The 18,267-nt window shown below is 40.5% G+C and overlaps 1 protein-coding gene across 1 annotated transcript in view; it reads left to right on the forward strand.

Annotated features, from left to right (window-relative positions):
- UNC5D (unc-5 netrin receptor D) overlaps positions 1–18,267 on the forward strand; it is a 513,075-nt gene that overhangs the window by 447,512 nt on the left and 47,296 nt on the right. Inside the window, exons 10-11 of the mRNA XM_006086216.3 lie at positions 5,108–5,485; positions 9,975–10,059. Of these exons, the coding sequence (XP_006086278.1) occupies positions 5,108–5,485; positions 9,975–10,059 (463 nt within the window). The remainder of the gene's footprint in view (positions 1–5,107; positions 5,486–9,974; positions 10,060–18,267) is intronic.

Below are 18,267 nucleotides of genomic sequence, written 5' to 3' on the forward strand. Positions count from 1 at the left end.
GAGAAGCAGAATGGGCAGGTCCCACAGCCATGGTGTGGCAGTTAAAAATGAGAAAAGCTATTTCAGCTGAGAGGTCCCAGTCCCATACCAGGCTCTCCAGCCCTCAACTCCACAGCCTGGAAATGAAGTTCCCATAGCATCTGGCTGTGAAAATAAGCAGGGATTGTGTTTAAGTGGGATGGAGGGCTGCTGCAGACCTAGTGCTATAGTTCTTAAAGATACCCTGAGCAGACTCACTGAAACACAAACTTACTTACCGGCTCAACTCTAGCCCGGGGCAGTAGCTCACAAAGCACCAGGGGCATACAGAGAGGAGGTGACCTGACTAACTTCAGAATGAGGGCTGGTGGAGGCAGGGGTCAAGGTAGCTGTCTCCCTAGGGAGAGTGCTGGCAGAGGCCATTGTTTCTTTGTTGAGCCCTTCCCTCTCCCAATCTTCAGGCATAGGCCAGAGCCAAATCTGAGACCCTGCCCCACCCAGCTGCCTCACCACCCATACTACTTGCAGTGTTTCTTTCACATAGGTGTCCTGCCTCAGCTTAGACTGCTAACTTTATAAAATCTTTCAAGGTCCATAAACCCCAATCCAATGGCAGCTGGCCTCAGCATGCCCTGTCCCTCTTGCTAAGTAGCCCTAGGCCTGGCACTAGTGACAGCCAGCCTCAGTTCACAGTCCAACCTCTTTCAGCACAGGTGACAACCAACCACAGATCACTTTGTAGCTTCTAACAGGTGGCTGCAGGCTAGACACAGGTAAAATCCGACCATGGGATGCATCAGAGTCCCTCCCAAGAGGTCCCAGAACCAACACTCCGAGTGGCCAGCTTCTTACCACACCAGAGCATCCCCCAAGCATTCCACAAATGACATACCCAAGGCAGACTCAGCAGACACCAGAGTCCAACTGAAGTGAATCCTGCTGCCTTGGGTCAGCCCCTGCACAGTACCTTGTTTTCTGTAGCCCCAGGAATTTCTCACAGCCAGTCTTTCAAAAGGTTAGTCTCATCCACTGATGTGACAGCAGCAGTCGAGACTCAACTACATCAGGAGGGCACCCAACCCATACAAGGGATACCAGGGAGCACCCAGCTCAGGTGACCAGAGAGATGGCACCACTGGGCCCCAAAGGACATTAATTGGTAAGGCCACCCTGCCAAGACTGAGAGACATAGCAGATCTACCTAATACATAGAAATATACACAAGGGGTCAGCCAAAATGAGGAGACAAAGAAACATGTTCCAAATTAAAGAACAAGGCAAATTTTCAGAAAATAACTAAACGATATGGTGACAAGCAATCTACCAGATAGAAAGTTCAAAAGATGCTCAAGTGACTTAGGGGAAGAATAGGTGAACTCAGGGAGAATTTCAACAAAGAGATAGAAACCATTAAAAAAAATCAGAAATGCAGAATACATTAGAGGGAATCAAATAAGATTAGATGAAGCAGAATACTGAATCAGTGATCTGAAAGACAAGGTAGTGGAAAATGCACAATCAGAACAGCAAAAAGAATTTTTAAAATGATTATAGTTAAGGGACCTCTGGGACAACATTAAGTGTAATGACATTTGCTTCATAGGGGTACCAGCAGGAGAAGAGAGAGAGCAAGGGATTGACAACCTATTTGAATAAATAACCAAACCTGGCAAAGGAAATAGGCATACAAGTCCAGGAAGCACAGACGGTCAAAAACAAGATGAACCCAAAGAGGCCCACACCAAAATACAATATAATTAAAATGCCAAAGTTTAGAGACAGAGAGTGAGCCTTACAAGCAGCAAGAGTAAGGAGTTAGTTATGTACAAAGAAACTCCCAGAAGACTGTCAGCTGATGTGTCAACAGAAACTTAGAAGGCCAGAGGGATTGGCACAAAATATTCAAAATTATGTAAAGGAAAGAACTACGGCCAAGATGACTTACCCAGCAAGGCTATCATTTAAATTGAAGGGGAAACAATGAGTTTCACTGGCAAGAAAAATATTACAAAAAAATATTAAATCTCTTCTTTAAGAAGAGATGATCAAAAGTATGACTAGCAAAATATAGGAAAGAAAAATTTTTTGTTAACAAAGCCAAACACTTAGTAAAAGCAGTGGATCCACCAATATAAAGCTAGTACAAAGGTAAAAAAGCAAATGTAGAAAGAGAATGTGTAATTACAACAATATATTAAGAGATACACACAAACAAATGCACAAAAAAAGTAAAATGTGATGACGGAACTATAGTGATTTTAGTATGTGTTCAAACCTAACCAATCATCAACTTAAAATAGATTGCTATAACATAGCTTTTTATATAGGAAGTACATGGTAACCATAAAGCAAAAATCTATAAGAGGTATACAGGAAATACAGAGAAAGAAATCCTAACAGAAATTGATGGTTGCCAGAAGGGAGGGGTTTGGGGAATGGATGAAAAAGGTGAAGGGATTAAGATGCGAAAATTGGCAGTTATAGACACAGTCACCGGGATGTAAAGTATAGCATAGGGAATACAATCAATAATATTGCAATAACTATGTATGGCTTCAGGTAGGTGATCAGTTTGTAGGCTGTAAAATGTTTAATAAGTATGTTGTACACCTGAAACTAACATAATATTGTATGTCAACTGAAATTGAAAAAAATTAAGAAACTAGAAATATATATTCATCAAATAATAAGATATCAGTGTCTTAGACCAAGCACTTAAAAATGGAGGAAAGCTAGTAGTATGAGAGCTGCGTGTACAAGTGCAGAATCTTTGAAGTTATAACGATGAGTCCAAAATTGCTAAATGACCTAGTTAATCAGTTAGTTTCTCTGAGTCTCAATTTACAGCTGTAAAATGGAGATACTCATATCCACTTCAAAGGGTTCTTCTGAGGATGAAATTACCTGGAATAACATGACTTACAAGCCCTTTGCATATGGAAGCAGCTCAATAAATGTAGTGAATATTGTTCTAGAACCTGGTTATTTTCTCTTGCCTGGGCACAGGAGGCTACTGTTCATAGAACACCAGGCAGCAGGCTAGAGCGGTGGCTCATTTGGAGAATGCTGACTAGGATAAGCTTAAACACATTTCCTTACTAGGGGGCTTCTCGGAGCTTATGTGTATAGTAAGCCTTTCCAAACTTTATCATTTTGATTTTTTTTAAGCAGGAATCTCACAAAAGTAGTGATATAAGAAAAAATTATCCATTCAAATTCCACTCTACCCTGTTAATTGTTGTGATAACACCTCACATTGATGCTCATTGGTTCTGCCTTGAGCAAATATAGTTAGAACCCAGCAAGGTGAACAGCGAGACTGTTAAATAGGATAAGACGCTCAGAGTACACCAGGAACTTTATAAAAAGGATTTCCAGGGAGAAACTTGGGGTGATCAGATGATTGTTCCTGATCAGACTTGAATCAAGTTGGCAGCCAACTTTTGTCAACTGTGGACTCTATTATACATAGCTACTGTTACAGGGGTGAGCAAAAGTAGGTTTATAGTTGTGAGTACAAGAAACAGAATGTATTCTTGTATTACTATTTATTAATTATTGTATTATTTCTTTATATTACAACTGTAAATCTACTTTTGCCCACTCCTTTATAATCCTATTTTCCATTTAAGTGCATATGTTAGGCTTAAGTATAACTCTAAGAAATGTTTTTGCTTCATGGCTTCACTTAAGTTAGGAGGGTCTTTTAAGAGTAGCCAGAAATTAGTCTTCAGAAGGTGAGAGATTGAGATACAGTAGCCACGAGACTCAGGAGTATGATTTTTCCGGACCCAGTGGGAACACTTGTATCCAACTCTTTCAAGATGTTAGGTGGATCTTAAGCCCTGCCGCTTGCCTGGGAAAACCATAAATAAGAGCAAGGATGGTGCCTGTAGAATTCAACGCAGTCCTGTTAAAAAAGCACAGCCCCTTGATTGTGCCTGTGTCTTAGCACAGGAGCCTTAGGCATGAAAAAGATGCATCGCCAAGGAGCCTTTAGGTCTACAAGGTTATTTCACCTCGTTCTGAACCTCTTCTTTTATTATGTAGGATTCTTAGAGCATTAGAACTTTCCTGGGAAAAATCAGGATTACAGCTTTCCTGCTGGGGTTGCTACAAATTATGAAAATGGAAAAACAATAGAGGCTAATACAATATGTCCTGGAATTGCAACATCTTCAAAAATACCATACTTTAAACATTTTTTGTCAGGCCCGAAAGGAAAATGGTTTAATATGGTTTGGGTTGCAATTTGAGATGTCACATTGACGGACTGATATGGGTGGGAGGTTTGGGACTGAGGGTTATTTTGTTATTTACTAATAAATGAGATTACTTCATCACAAGAAAATATCACAGCATTTCGTTTTATTATATGGCTTAGGAAAAATTGGTAAGCCCCAACAGATGAGAAAGTCCAATTTCTCATGTTTTTGTAAAGATTGTTTTTTCCCATTTGTTTTGAGACTGAAAGGAAGCCATTCTAAGCTGTTCTCCACGTAGAATGTTTCTCCCTAGCCCCATGCGGTGCCTTCTTTCCCTCTCAGAGTGGCATATGCGTTATTAGAACAAATTGGGGTCTCCTGAACTTCTTGAGCTGGGGACACATCATTTCCCGCCCCCCCAAGCTCCAAAATTTCACGAGATGTGTGGGCACCCACACAGCTTCGGTTATAAACAGCACTACCCAGTCACCATGCTGTGTCATCTCGTGCCATTTAAAATGAACAGATGTTATTTTTGCTCCAAACTGGATTATAAAACATCTTTCTCCCCCCCCCTTTTTTTTAACTTTCTCTTGCCAGTTAAAATCACATCAACAAAAATACCTGATGGAGTATCAGAAATACCTGTTTTGAAAAGACAGCTTGTAAGGAACTCTGAAAAGTGAATGATTTAGGTTAGTGGCATTCAGAGAATTGCCTGGGAAAGCCAGAGTCCAGGGCTGTGGTCACTAATGACCAGTCTTACAGAGCCAGTCTAGATGCTCGGGGTGGCCCGAAGGTCTAGCTCTGATCGGAGCAGCGGGCAAGCACACGGGCTGTTGTGCAGTTCGTGGAAGCAGATGTGAAGGGGTAACTGTGATGCCTTTTAGTTTCTGAGTGACAGAGCCCTTTTCTTTTATCAGGTAACTCCCTGCTCCTGAATTCCTCCATGCAGCCAGACCTGACCGTGAGTCGAACATACAGCGGACCCATCTGTCTACAGGACCCTCTGGACAAGGAACTCATGACCGAGTCTTCACTCTTCAACCCTTTGTCAGACATCAAAGTCAAAGTGCAGAGCTCATTCATGGTTTCACTGGGAGTGTCTGAGAGAGCTGAGTACCATGGCAAGAACCATTCTGGGACCTTTCCCCATGGAAACAACCGCAGCTTCAGTACAGTGCATCCCAGAAATAAAACCCCCTACCTCCAAAATCTGTCATCGCTCCCCACAAGGACGGAACTGAGGACAACTGGTGTCTTTGGCCATTTAGGAGGACGCTTAGTAATGCCAAATACAGGTGGGTGGTAAGTGTGCGTTTGTGTATCTTCCAGCATTTGTTTAAATGTTTTGTATTTGCACAATTACATCCCATCAGATTAATTCTTAAGATGTTTACCATCCCCTTGTCAAACCCCCAGGTACTGTGGCTCCAACAGTCTACTTGATTTACACTGCAAACAAGAACCAAGGATGAGATGAGATTTTGCAATCTTCATCCCATCATGGACTGAACAGTCCATTTGATGCCCTCATTAGAGTTGGTGGTGGCCATATTTGTTCAAAAGATTTGGGTGGTCCCCAGAGTTTAAACCCATTTGAAATATATTTCCTAGAACACGATCAGAAAGCACTGAGAACATTCTTTGACAAACCCCAGGTTTATGGACAAGCATGATTGATGCACTAGTAGGTAATTTAGTGAAATGACATTCTGAGTTGAACTTCCTCAGTGGCTGACCTATTCAACACTGTGAGTGTCCACAGACCTTGCTATGTTACTTCATGATGAGCAAGGCTACAATTCCAAGGATACATCATAAGTATACTTAGTTCTCAAGGACTTTTTCCTCCTTTTGGTTAGATGTTCTGTACAGCCCAGAACACTTTAAAAATTATTCTGTCTATGGATTAGTCTTCAAAGTAGCCACCCAAGACCGAACTGGATGACAAAAGAGGGCAATCGCTCCTCTGATTTCTAAGCAAGGAGACTTAGGAAGTGCTCGGAATCATCCTGGCTACTTAAAGAAAAAGAGTGCCCTGATCTGCCAGTTTCACTAAACAACAGGTTAGCATTGTTTAGGGCCTTGTCAGACTTCTCTCTATTGGAGAGCGAACCTTCCTCTCCAAGTGAAATATTTGTTCTTAGAAAATGAAATATGCAATGGGACTGGTCTGATGCAGCCATTCCCGCTGATGGACCCTCTGCTAGCTTAGTGACTTGAGACGGCATTTTGTTTCAAATTGATGAACAGTCTTATTCTACTATATCAATTGCTTTCTTAAAAACTTCATTTCAGGCAAATAGCCCTCTTATACAGCTCTAATAATGATTTTGTTTTCTAAACTTCCAAAACTCTACATTTTTCTTGGTCAGTGTTTTAGGACGTAGTAAGGACAAAGGTTTAAATATGTATGCATGTCTCTGGTGATAACGGCAGATAGATCAATGGGGAATGAGTCAGCCATACTTACCAAGTGCCCCTCTTGTAAGAATCTTAAGAACTGGAAGTGTGGGTTCTGGAGAAAGAAAACTAAAAGATGCAAACCCTGTCCTTTCAAAGATAGTAGGACATATTAATCAGAAACATAGAAGTTGTACATTGAATTATGGTGCATTAATCTTATCTCCGCATTCTAACCCATTCTAGCAGGCTCTCGTTATTAGTTGAATAAATTGGCCTACAACCCTCCTTTCTCTTCCCATCCTCATTTATTAGTACGTGTGTTTACACACATGTGGAGGGAGTGTCAAAATCAACCCATTCACTGGCTATGTTTGTTTAATGTTCCTCAAAGAAAAGAGATGAAATCATGATGAAACAGATTTTTCTTTTTCTTCCCTTTGTACTTAAAAAGTACTGCTGCTGGAAACTAAAAGTTTTATAGAGGAGATAAATGGTGATGGAAAAAAATAAAATAAAAAGATGAGGAACCTGAACCTCCCCCCCCCAAAAAAAAAGAAGAAGAAACCTAAAAGTTTTGATAGCATTTTCTCTGATTCCCAAACACTTCCTCTGTAAAGGGGCATTTTTAAAGTTCCTAACAAGAAGCCCCACACAAGATTGAAACTGTTCACTGGGAATAAATTTGAGGAAAAATACGTGTGGGGAAGTGAAACATATGCTCTGTTATTTGCAGAACATAAATGCAGAATATGCCTCAAAAGCTAATGTGTAAGGAAGCAAGGCACAGAAATTAAATTGTTCCAATGCTGCCCATCCCAAATTGTTGTCTGGTGTCTGGCAATGATATCTCAAAAAGGTTGGGGTGGTCCCCACACTGTAAAAATCATTCATTATGCAAAATATGAAACAAGAAACTCAGACAGGTGGTTCTGTTGTCATATCAAATAAAAGGCTGTCAGGGTAGCAGGTGGAGTTTGGGGAAGACTATATTTTTCCTTAATCAGAGATAACTGGTGAATGACATATTAAAAATGGCTACTTCTCCAGGGAGACGCAGGTATAAAAATGTCCCACAGTGCCTTTCCTCCTTCATACAACATAACATGCAACCAGCACGATCACCCTGCCAGAACCCTGTCTCTGTGTGACTATCTTCCATCTCCATGTAGAATTTGCATGTTTGCCTGGAAGGAGGGAAGTATGTTTGAAGGATAATCATTCGCTTGCTGATTGAAGGAAAGATGAAATAGTGTAAAGCTCCAATGATCCTATAGATTCAGGTTGAATTTAGAAGTATTATGAGCAATGTTTTTATCTAAACACAGGGAATTAAGCTGACTTGAAAGAAATGAGATGGGATCTGCTCTACAAACAGCCCTTTCTCCTAAGTCCACACACATATTTATTCTGCTTCAATCTGAGTTGACTGTCGGGCCCTCATGACATACGAACATAGCATATCTCAAGGCCTGGCCTACTTTTTTTTTTTACTCAGAATTTTGAATTTTATTTATCCATTAATATATTTATGATTTATCTTTTGAGGGCCTACTGGGTGCCAAGCATTGTACTCTGAGCTATTGATGTAATAAGCCATTATTGTTGTTTGTTGTTGTTTTTTACATACTGTATGATTTCATGTATTTAAATGTTTAGAATAAGCAAACTAATCAACATGCCAGAAAGCAAGTAAGTGATCACTTGGGCTTGACATCAAGAATTGACTTCTAAAGGGCACAAGGGAAATTTTGTGGCAACGAAAATGCTCTATATCTTGAGTATGATGATGGTTACAGGAGAGTATAAATTTGTCAAAACTCATCAACGTGTACACTTACAACATGAATTTTATTGCATGTGAATTATACCTCACTAAAGGAAACATGGGAAAGGAAAATGTGAGATACAAAGTTGTTCTTTTGGGAACACACAATGTCTAGGGTATGTATTCAGGTGGACACCCACATACACTGAACACCCTGTGGATTACAGTTTCTAATCAACACAGGGAAGGAGTAATGGAGGCCACTTCATTTGGCAACTACATTTAAGGAAAAATGAAAGGAGGAGCCTGATCAGAGGCCCCCAAGTATAACCATGACAATCCTCCTACGATTGGCATTAAGGTCGAGAATATAAATGGATACCCTTGCTGAAAAGCTATAAGCAAGATTTAACTGTGCCTCATTCTTAGGGCTGGGGAATGATACTGATGATAACTAGCGTGTCACTGAATAATGCTCATAAATGCGAATCACAAATAACTTGCTTTGCAATGAGTCTTGCATTCCTTGATTCTGTAGCAGCTAACAGGCCCAGAGAAGGATGTCACTAAAGCCTGCCATCTCTAGATTTAAATTATTATCAGCAAGCAGAAAGCTTTCTTTGTGATTACATTAGCTCAAATGAAAGGAAGAAAGGTGAGAGCTGCATTATTCAAAGAATAAGAGGATGCCTTGAGATTTTATTTTATAAAAATCTTATTGTGTTTCTATTTCTTTTTATAAACAAAAAGCTACATTAGAGAGAATCTCTGCCCTCTCTAGACTGTTCTCTCTTGGCCAAAGTGAAATATTTACTTCGCAGCATTTAAGAGAGAGAGAAGACATTTCAAATTCAGAGCCATGTGCCCTCCTGGTGCCTTCCCTTCCTGCATTGCATGATTTTACTGAAGCAAGGCAACTGAGTATTTTTCAATTTGATGCTGACATGAATATGGTTCAGTCACCTTTCCTAGCTTCTGTTTGCATATATAGGACCAAATAGTGGCCATGCAACAACCTATAAGTTTCCATGCAACAATTTATAGGGTTCCTAAGCTCATCTGAGCTTCTTCTTTCTCCAGTTTTCTGGACAAACACACACACACACACACACACACACACACACACAGTACTCCTCTAATCTCTTCCCTAAATTTACTTCAGGATGCACAGTTTAGAGGACTATTTTATACCAGGCTCTAGCAAAATGTTACATGGCCCACCCAGCATTGCAAGATGCCCTTTCAGGAAATGAGTGGGTAGAAACAAGATAGAGAAGCACATTTTTTTTTTATTTCAGAGTAGATTAACTGATAATTGATAAACTTTTATATTCTCAGATATATTTGCTAGTCCAGGACATGCAATTTTTAAGAGAATTTAAAAATGGTAGGAAGACTTGAAATAAAACCTAATTTGAATACACACTTGAATAATATGTTTTTCTTTATGTCACTGTTGGTAAATAATGGGTTCTCGATTATTATCTTGGACTTCATGAACTTTGCAAGGATTGGGGTTTCACAGACTGCTCTGAGAAGGTCCTTTTGTGAGCATCTGCAAGGTGCCCAATAAATGGAAAAGCTACGAATAACCTTTTGTTTTTTTTCCGTTTTAGGGGTGAGTTTACTCATACCACATGGCGCCATCCCAGAGGAGAATTCTTGGGAGATTTATATGTCCATCAACCAAGGTGAACCCAGGTGAGAGACAGAAAGAAATGATGTATCAGTGACATCTTGAATATGGAATAGAGCTTCTGCAGAAAAATCTGAAGTTTGTAGGATCTGTGACATGGAGGTGTGTAGGTACCATAATAAGCTACTGACTTTACAGAAGAAAAACCAGCTGCAAAACTATTGGCTGGAATTAAAGCACAGGCAGCCTCACATTTGTAGGTAACTAACCTAAGTCTCTGACGTCTAGACAGCAGATACTAAATGTGAAACAGTGAATTGGTAGGCAAGTCCTAAGCAGGGCTTCTCCACAAACATAGACTCCTCCCTCAGTCTTCTTCTTAAAAGAAAAACAAAAATCAACCCTGGAGGCACTGTTGGTGCTGGGGTTTATGCAAATGCAGGGAATGATTGACCTGTGACCTCTCAAGGTCAGCAGAAGACCTGCAATAAGCAAGAAAGACAAGTTCTTAGGAAATTTTCCTCATGTAAAAATATGGTTTACGCTTCAACAGCTTTCAGATCTGACAAATTTTAAATTCAATTACATGAACAAATACAAATCTTGTCACATATTCTTTTAATGAAAGGAGTTGGTTATTTTCTTAGCACAGCTATAATATTTGCGGAAATGTTGCCTTCCACCACACAAGATAAAGCTACCTCCTCTTTAGAAAGCAATTTCTCTTATAAACTGGATATATACCTCTGGCATTTTCAGTCTTAACATCTTGGTTATTTTAGAATAGATTTTTTGTTGTTAGCAAAGAACACATGAAGGAAAAATACTGAAAGGAAAAACAGCCAGAGAGACAGATGGTTGAACAGATTTTGATAGCTATCTCCATAAAAGGATTTGCTGGTGCCCAGTGGTTTTAACATAATGCTCTACAGCAGCGGTTCTCAACCTGTGGGTCGCGACCCCTTTGGGGGTTGAACGACCCTTTCACAGGGGTCACCTAAGACCATCGGAAAACACATATATAATTACATATTGTTCTTGTGATTAATCACTATGCTTTAATTATGTTCAATTTGTAACAATGAAAATACATCCTGCATATCAGATATTTACATTACGATTCATAACAGTAGCAAAGTTACAGTTATGAAGTAGCAACGAAAATAATTTTATGGTTGGGGGTCACCACAACATGAGGAACTGTATTAAAGGGTCGCGGCATTAGGAAGGTTGAGAACCACTGCTCTACAGGGTTCTAGAGGAATGGAAGCAAGAAGGCTCTGCTAGTTGGCTGTGGGTGAGGCTCTTAGAGGATTTGCATGTAAACTCTATTCTGTTGGGATTTCCTGTTAGTTCCTCAGTCCTGTAAAGCTAGATCCTTTACCTTTGCACTTGAAAACATGCTAGTATCTAAATATCTCCACTTACTTAGGGGAAACTAAGGAGCAGAGGGGTTGAGGAGTTTCTTCAAAACCCAAAAATGTAGTTCTCTAGATAAGAATAACCTCTTATTTTTTCCCTTTGATTGATTTATATCAGAAGTTGTATCTGTTTAACATTGAGATCATGGTCAATTACACATATGCTTGTAAGTAAACACATCATCCTGCAAAAATCAAGTACAGTCCTGCACCCTTTAACGACATTCCCATAAACGCCGGACCGCATATATAACAGTAGTCCCCTAAGATTGCAATGGAGCTGAAAATTCCTGTCACCTAATGATATGTCATAGCACAGTGCTTCACTCATGCATTTGTGGTGATGCTGATGTAACAAACCTATCTGCTGCCAGTCATATAAGAGTACCTTATTGTGTAAATGCACTCAATGATGTTCTTACAACCATGAAATCGCCTAGCGATACATTTCTCAGACCATATCCCCATCATTAAGCATAGTTCACATTTTCAAAGACAACTAATTTATAGCTCACTTCCATCCCATCCGTATCTCTTACTGGAAGTTTCCTCCTAGGAGGTCAGACTAGAATGTGCCAAAAGGCATCAAACATCAAACGTACAAGAACTTAAATACAATGGCTCAAAAATGTGGGCAATATCGATTAGAGCATCCTGTAATCATACAGTAAGAAGGATAAGGACTTAAAAACTCACCAGAGACCACACACCTTGAAAGACAGGTTTAGCCTAGTATGGTCACTCCCTAGACCACTACTAGCTTAGCAAGTTCCATGTTAACCACTCTGGTTTACCCATCTGTATTTAAGGTGTTGAGTTCATTACTACTGCCTAGGAAGGTGGACAGAAAGAGTTTACTTAAGACTTCAGATCTTTGAAATGTGTGCATTTTCCCATCTATTAAGCAGAGGATAAATTAAAATTGCAGGAAGCACACATTCTTTTTCATGTTGCTGAAACCTTCCAGATGTTCACCTTTAATGGAATGACCAGTGCCTGGGCTACTGCCCGTTAGCTTCCTTGGCAATCTTCACTCCCTTTTGAGGAGCTCCAACCTACTTACAAAAACACTAAAAATAGCAAATGCCTTTCTGTTATGTTTTTTGTTTTTTAAAGTTTAGGCTGAATTTTTTTTTGCCATCCTTCCAGGAGGCTGTTTGAATCTGAGTTCTTCAGCTTTTAATCCTGTGATTAATCAGGAGAAGGCCATTTAGTGTCACCTTTTCTATTTAATATCATTTGAAAACCCATTTTCACTTTATGTCGCCCTCCGTCATTCTGAACGTGTGCTCAGAGCAAGGCCCATCTTCTCAGTGCCGTGGAGATACAGGGGGTGGGGGGGGGCTGCTATTTCCTTCATCTTTGCCTCTGGAGCCATCACAGTGCCCTTCCTTTTAGCTCACAGGTGTGAGCATTGGATTTCCTGATTCCATCACTTCCACACACAGGAAACGACAGTGGCATCTTCCAAACAACACCTTGGTGCTGTATTTAAGTTAAAGTCTGTTCCATTTTCCTATTGATGTTACATTCCTGTGGCTCCTTCCTGCACTAAGTCCTGGTGTAGCAGGGAGGTGGTTTAGTGGAACTGTAACTGATCTCATTGATCCAAATTCTGAACCGGGTTCCCAGGGATATGGCTGTGTGGGATGAATCGCAGACTCAAAATAACCCCTCGTGTTCAAATAGTCTCAGATGGTTGGTTATATTTCGATATTTTGGTAAGTTTTAAGTGAGGTCGTCAGGACAGAATGTACCCTGTCTTTCTTGGGAGAGCCTACAGAGGACATTGTACTTTTCATTAAGTGGAACGATGTCACTTTCCTTCCTCAACGTCCCTGCTCTGTCTACACTTTCAGACTTGACCAAACCAACCATCTTGACCAAACATCTTAATGAATCTTTTCCAACCTCTTTTAGCAATCTGGACCTTCAGGTTGGTTATAATGCTTAGGAAATGATGTCTGTTCATTTTTTGTATATAGACACATATTATATGTTTTGCTGGAAGGGGAATTTGCATCCTTGTAAAGGTAATAATTACTTGCCTTTATTTTAGTGTAATTTTTCAAAGTACTCTTACATACCTCTGACTCATTTAATCTCCACAGTAATGTTCGAGAGAAGAGGAGAGATGTGGGAGAAAAAAAATCTAAAAAAAGTTTCCAAGATGCGAAGCTGCTTTCCAAGGCATGTTACTTACTGGCTGAGCAGAGATTTGCCTTCAGAGTATCTGGCTCCAATGCCAGAGCTCATGGACGAAAGGATGTCACCTCTCCTTGATGCTGGGGACTTGAAGGAGACAGCTCTCTGATGCTGCACCCCACTCCTCATGGCCCCTGTAAGGAGGCATCCCCTGGAACAGCTCTGTAAGAGCACTGAGAACTAGGCAAGGCCAAATCAAGTTGAACTTTTCTTAGAAGGACATGGGGCAAATTGCTGTTGTTACATTATAGACCTGAGAGAAGAAAGACTAGAAGCAGGTCTCACTCCAGGGCTGAACCTTAGCAGACTTGTTAGGGAACATTTGAGCTCAGTGATTAAGAGTGTGAGCTCTGGCATCAGAGGCCCTGGGTTCAGATCTAAGCTTCCCTGCTATTATCTGTGTGACCATAGGTAAGATAATGAAGCTTTGTGAGTGTCCTTATGTGAAAAACAATACTACCTACCTTATAGAGAAACTGTAGGGTCGCAGGAAATAAAGTGATGCAACAATCTCAGATGATAAGTAAAGGAAAACCTAATGGATATATTTATATTTGATTAAGCATTCTACCTACAGTATATCCTTTAACTTTTGCATCAATTCTATATGGTAAATAACATAATTATCCTACTTTTTATAGATTTGAAAATTAAGACCAAGAAAGGTTAGGTTTGCCTTAGGTTGTAGCAAGACTGAGCACCAAAGCAAGATTTTCTATCTCAAAATGTAGTGTTAGACTATCTCACACTCCCCAATTTAGGCTTAATTAGGCATATTATTCTTGAGTCCAGTAAGACATGCTTGATGAGGGACAGTGCTTATGCTTAATAATAGAAATACATTATGAAATGGACTGAGAGGGACCCGGGTTTGGGAAGACAATAGCTTTGTAATTCAATGTAGACTTACACTGCAATAGAGGATTTCACAGAAAACAATGGAAAAATAGAAAAAGGCCTCTGAATCTATTCTAGGATAGACTTCAGAGGGGATGGTAGGGAGGGTGGCTCCCAGGAGTTGTCTGTCACTGTGCTGAATCTAAAAGATCAGTAGAAATGAGCCAAATAAAGAAAGGTATAAGGGCTATCCCTCAATGATTTCCAGCTTCAGGATACATTTTCTAGTATCTATAGAGTATAAGGTGGGGGGAGAGTCTTTAAGAGTGGCTAAATCCAGGCACTATTCCCTGCTTGGAAGTCACTCTGATGCCAGAACATTGCCTTATGTAGCTTTCTTCCAACTCTACTCCAGGGCTTTCCACAGAACAAAGTTAGGTTGCATGCAGTGCCCATTCACAAAATAGAGGACACAGTGACCTCACGTGAGCAGGAACTAGAGTAGCCTCACAGAAACTCAATGGCATGACACTGGGGCTGCCAAGTATTATGGTGATGAGCCCTTGGTATCCTCCCGGATCAGAGTACTTAAGCAGCTAGCTCACGGCCAAGCATGGCTCCTCTACTGTAGGCCCCTTTAGAGGGCAAGAACTGGCAGGGCAGTCATCATTCTCAAAAGCCTGTCTCCATTCCCAAATTTAATTTGAAAGCAATTGGGTCCTTTTATTTTAACTTTACCTTTTTTTAAGGAGCTATTAGGGGGGAATAATTTTTCATCCTCTCTAAACATGTTTTGATTTTTTAAAAATATGTGTTTAAACAAGATGATCAAAAAAAATCATTTGTCTCGTTTCAGAAATTCTCCCACATACATTCCAATAAGAAAATGGGCCCGGCCAGCCAGTGTGGCTCACTGGTTGAGCGTTGACCTATGAACCAGAAGGTCACAGTTTGATTCCAGTCAGGGCATATGCCTGGGTTGCAGGCTCAATCCCTAGTGTGGGACGCATAGCAGGCAGCCAATCAACGATTCTCTCTCGTCATTGATTTTTCTTTCTCTCCCTCTCCCTCTCCCTTTGTCTCTGAAATCAATAAAAATATAAAAAGAAAATGGTATAGATGTAGCATAGTCTTCCCAGCTCTCTTGTGCACCCCTCCCCACCCCATGGTTGCAGAGTGGAAAACTGGACCAGAAAATTATTATATGGAGCTTTCTTCTGAGAAGCAATAAAATGAAACCAAAGGCAAACATTCATTTCTTTTTTCAATTACACTGTCATGTGGATATTCCTGACCAAATGCTTAGACTAAAATTGGAAATGTAAATAACCTTACTGAAGAATTTACAAAAAGGCACATATTTTAGAATTTGGGCTCATCCCAGGTGAATATTTCAACTAACTTTTTTCTTCTGTTTTTGTTTGATTTTGCTTTTTTTGCTATCAAATGGGTATTTCTCAGGGGAGGCAAACATGGTGATGTTATGAAATTCACTTTTCGAGGGTGCCTTGGTGGTGCAGTGGCTTTCATAGCAAAGCATGAGATAAGACCAAATACAAGGCTAGAAAGACAGAAGAAAGTCACTATGGGAAGAAAGTCACAATTAGTGCAGTGGTCTGACTCTTGAGCTCAGAGTAAAAGCATCTGTCTTTGGCCACACCCCAACACCTGGTGACTGGTCAGGACATTGCCACAGGAAGAAAACCTGGCTCAAACCTTCTGGGTTGATTTTCATCTCTGTTAGCATTCTTCAGCTTAGACCAGTGGTCCGCAGACCACCAGTTGGCGACTGCTGATCCAAAGGTTTCCTTAAACCAGTGGTCGCCAACCTTTCGGACCTCACGGACCACCAGTGGTCCGTGGACCACCGGTTGGTGACCACTGGCTTAGAGGAGTTCCCCACCAGGTTCTGTCTCAAGCTATCCTCCAGCTCTGGCAAAAACACTGTACTATCTCACTGCAAAAAAGTTGTGGACTTTTGGGATAGTTTTCACAATTGATATTATGAGCTCAATGACTATTAAGTGCCAAGTGTATTTGGTTCTGTGGACCAAGAAAAATAGGATCCCTTAGGTGAAGTTGTTTATTTCTGGTAGAAATAAAAAAATAGGATCCCTTAAAAAAAATAACTAAGTACCCCAACATTCTAATTTCAGGTATTTTCCAACGATAAATGCTAAGGCTAATAGTCCTACCTCCCTGCAGCACCTGTTGAGAAGCATCATTTCATCAGAATAGGCACTACCACTCTCCCATCCACTCACACACCATGCTCCCTCCCCGCCTATTGATATAAGAATGGGGCTGGAAGAGACAAAAAGAGGAGTCATATTTTGGAGGAGTGCAGGTATCAAAAATGGCTGTCTCTGCCCTGACCAAAGCCAAAGAAAATAGCCCCAAGAGAATTACTCAAAATTTTATGTCATCTGCAGGAAGTGGACATGGATACCTGATTTTCTCATGGTCCATCAGTTTGTTGATTGGTTCCATGTTACCAGAGAACAGCAAAAGAAAAAGCTTTGAGAAAGGACATACTGCTAAAGCCAAGGAGAGAGGGGCAAAGAGCACTTCCATAATTTCCAGGTTCCCATTTTCCCAAGAGGTAGAGAAGATGCACCCTGGCCAGGAGTTGGGTAAATGAGATTGAAAACAGGTTTTCCAGGGGCCACCTCAATATGAGGCAAAGAGGCTCAGAGAGCAGGGTCGGGATGCTGTCAGTGGGGGGCAGTTGGCAGATGCAACTGACACCCACAAGGAACGACAGAAACTTAGGGCAACTGTTTGCAATCTAGTCACCTGCACCCTCTGTCACTTAGGCCTTTTGAAATTACCACCCATCTACACTGAATCCATTAAGGATTATCTTCAAAAACTTTTGTCACCCATGAAAAAAGTCATCATTGTCTTGCCCCAGGAAGAAGTAAGGAGATGATAATTATTTCCCTTCTTTCTCCTTTCTATCACAATACTATAGGGATAAGCTCATGCCACTGGGATAAGCTCAACCTGCTCCCTCCTCTCCAGACCAAGAACCCAGCGCCTTGTATATGTATATGCTAATGGTCGTGTGCATGACTGTGTGTCCGTGTGCATGGGTACTGGGGGATGGAGTTTGAATCAGATGTAAGATTAAAGTTTTAAAATGAACAAAATGAGTCCTACAAATGAAATCAAACTATTTTAATAACTAGATCTCACTGAAAGTTATAGAATCAAAATAAAATGCTACCATGGGTGGTTCCACTAAGCACAATTGTTAGCAATTACTAGGAAAATTAGATACTTAACACAGTAACAGATGAAGCCCCAGAAGCAAACCCAGTTCCTCAAATGAATAATGATGTTTCAGTGTGATTCATGTGGTGAAAAGATAAACAAATGTTTACCAGTAGTCAAAGAATGAACCCCGTCTAAAGACTCAGGGAAGGTTCAGAGCAGAAGTGACAATTGACTTAAAAAGAAAGAGAGTAAAAGGCATTCCAGTCAAAGATAATAGAAGGTGCAAAAGCACAGATGAATAAATACTATCACATATTTTAGAACTAAGCAAATCAGAACAGAACATGAAAGAGTGGAAGTGGGGAAATTTAAACTTAACTGGTGGGTAGGTATTGGTGAGGCTTAAGAATTCAGAGATCTAGTCATATTTACGTCTATAATAATAAAAGCAGAATATGCTAATTAGACTGGTCAGCCAAACAACCTTCCAGGCGACCTTCTGGACAAAGTCAGGGCTGCAAGGGCCGAGGCAAGCCACCATGGCTGTGAGGACTAAGCCCCTTGCACGAATTTCATGCATCAGGCATCTAG

This window comes from Myotis lucifugus, unplaced genomic scaffold, assembly GCF_000147115.1.
Source record: "Myotis lucifugus unplaced genomic scaffold, Myoluc2.0 scaffold_26, whole genome shotgun sequence".
Classification (NCBI taxonomy): domain Eukaryota; kingdom Metazoa; phylum Chordata; class Mammalia; order Chiroptera; family Vespertilionidae; genus Myotis; species Myotis lucifugus.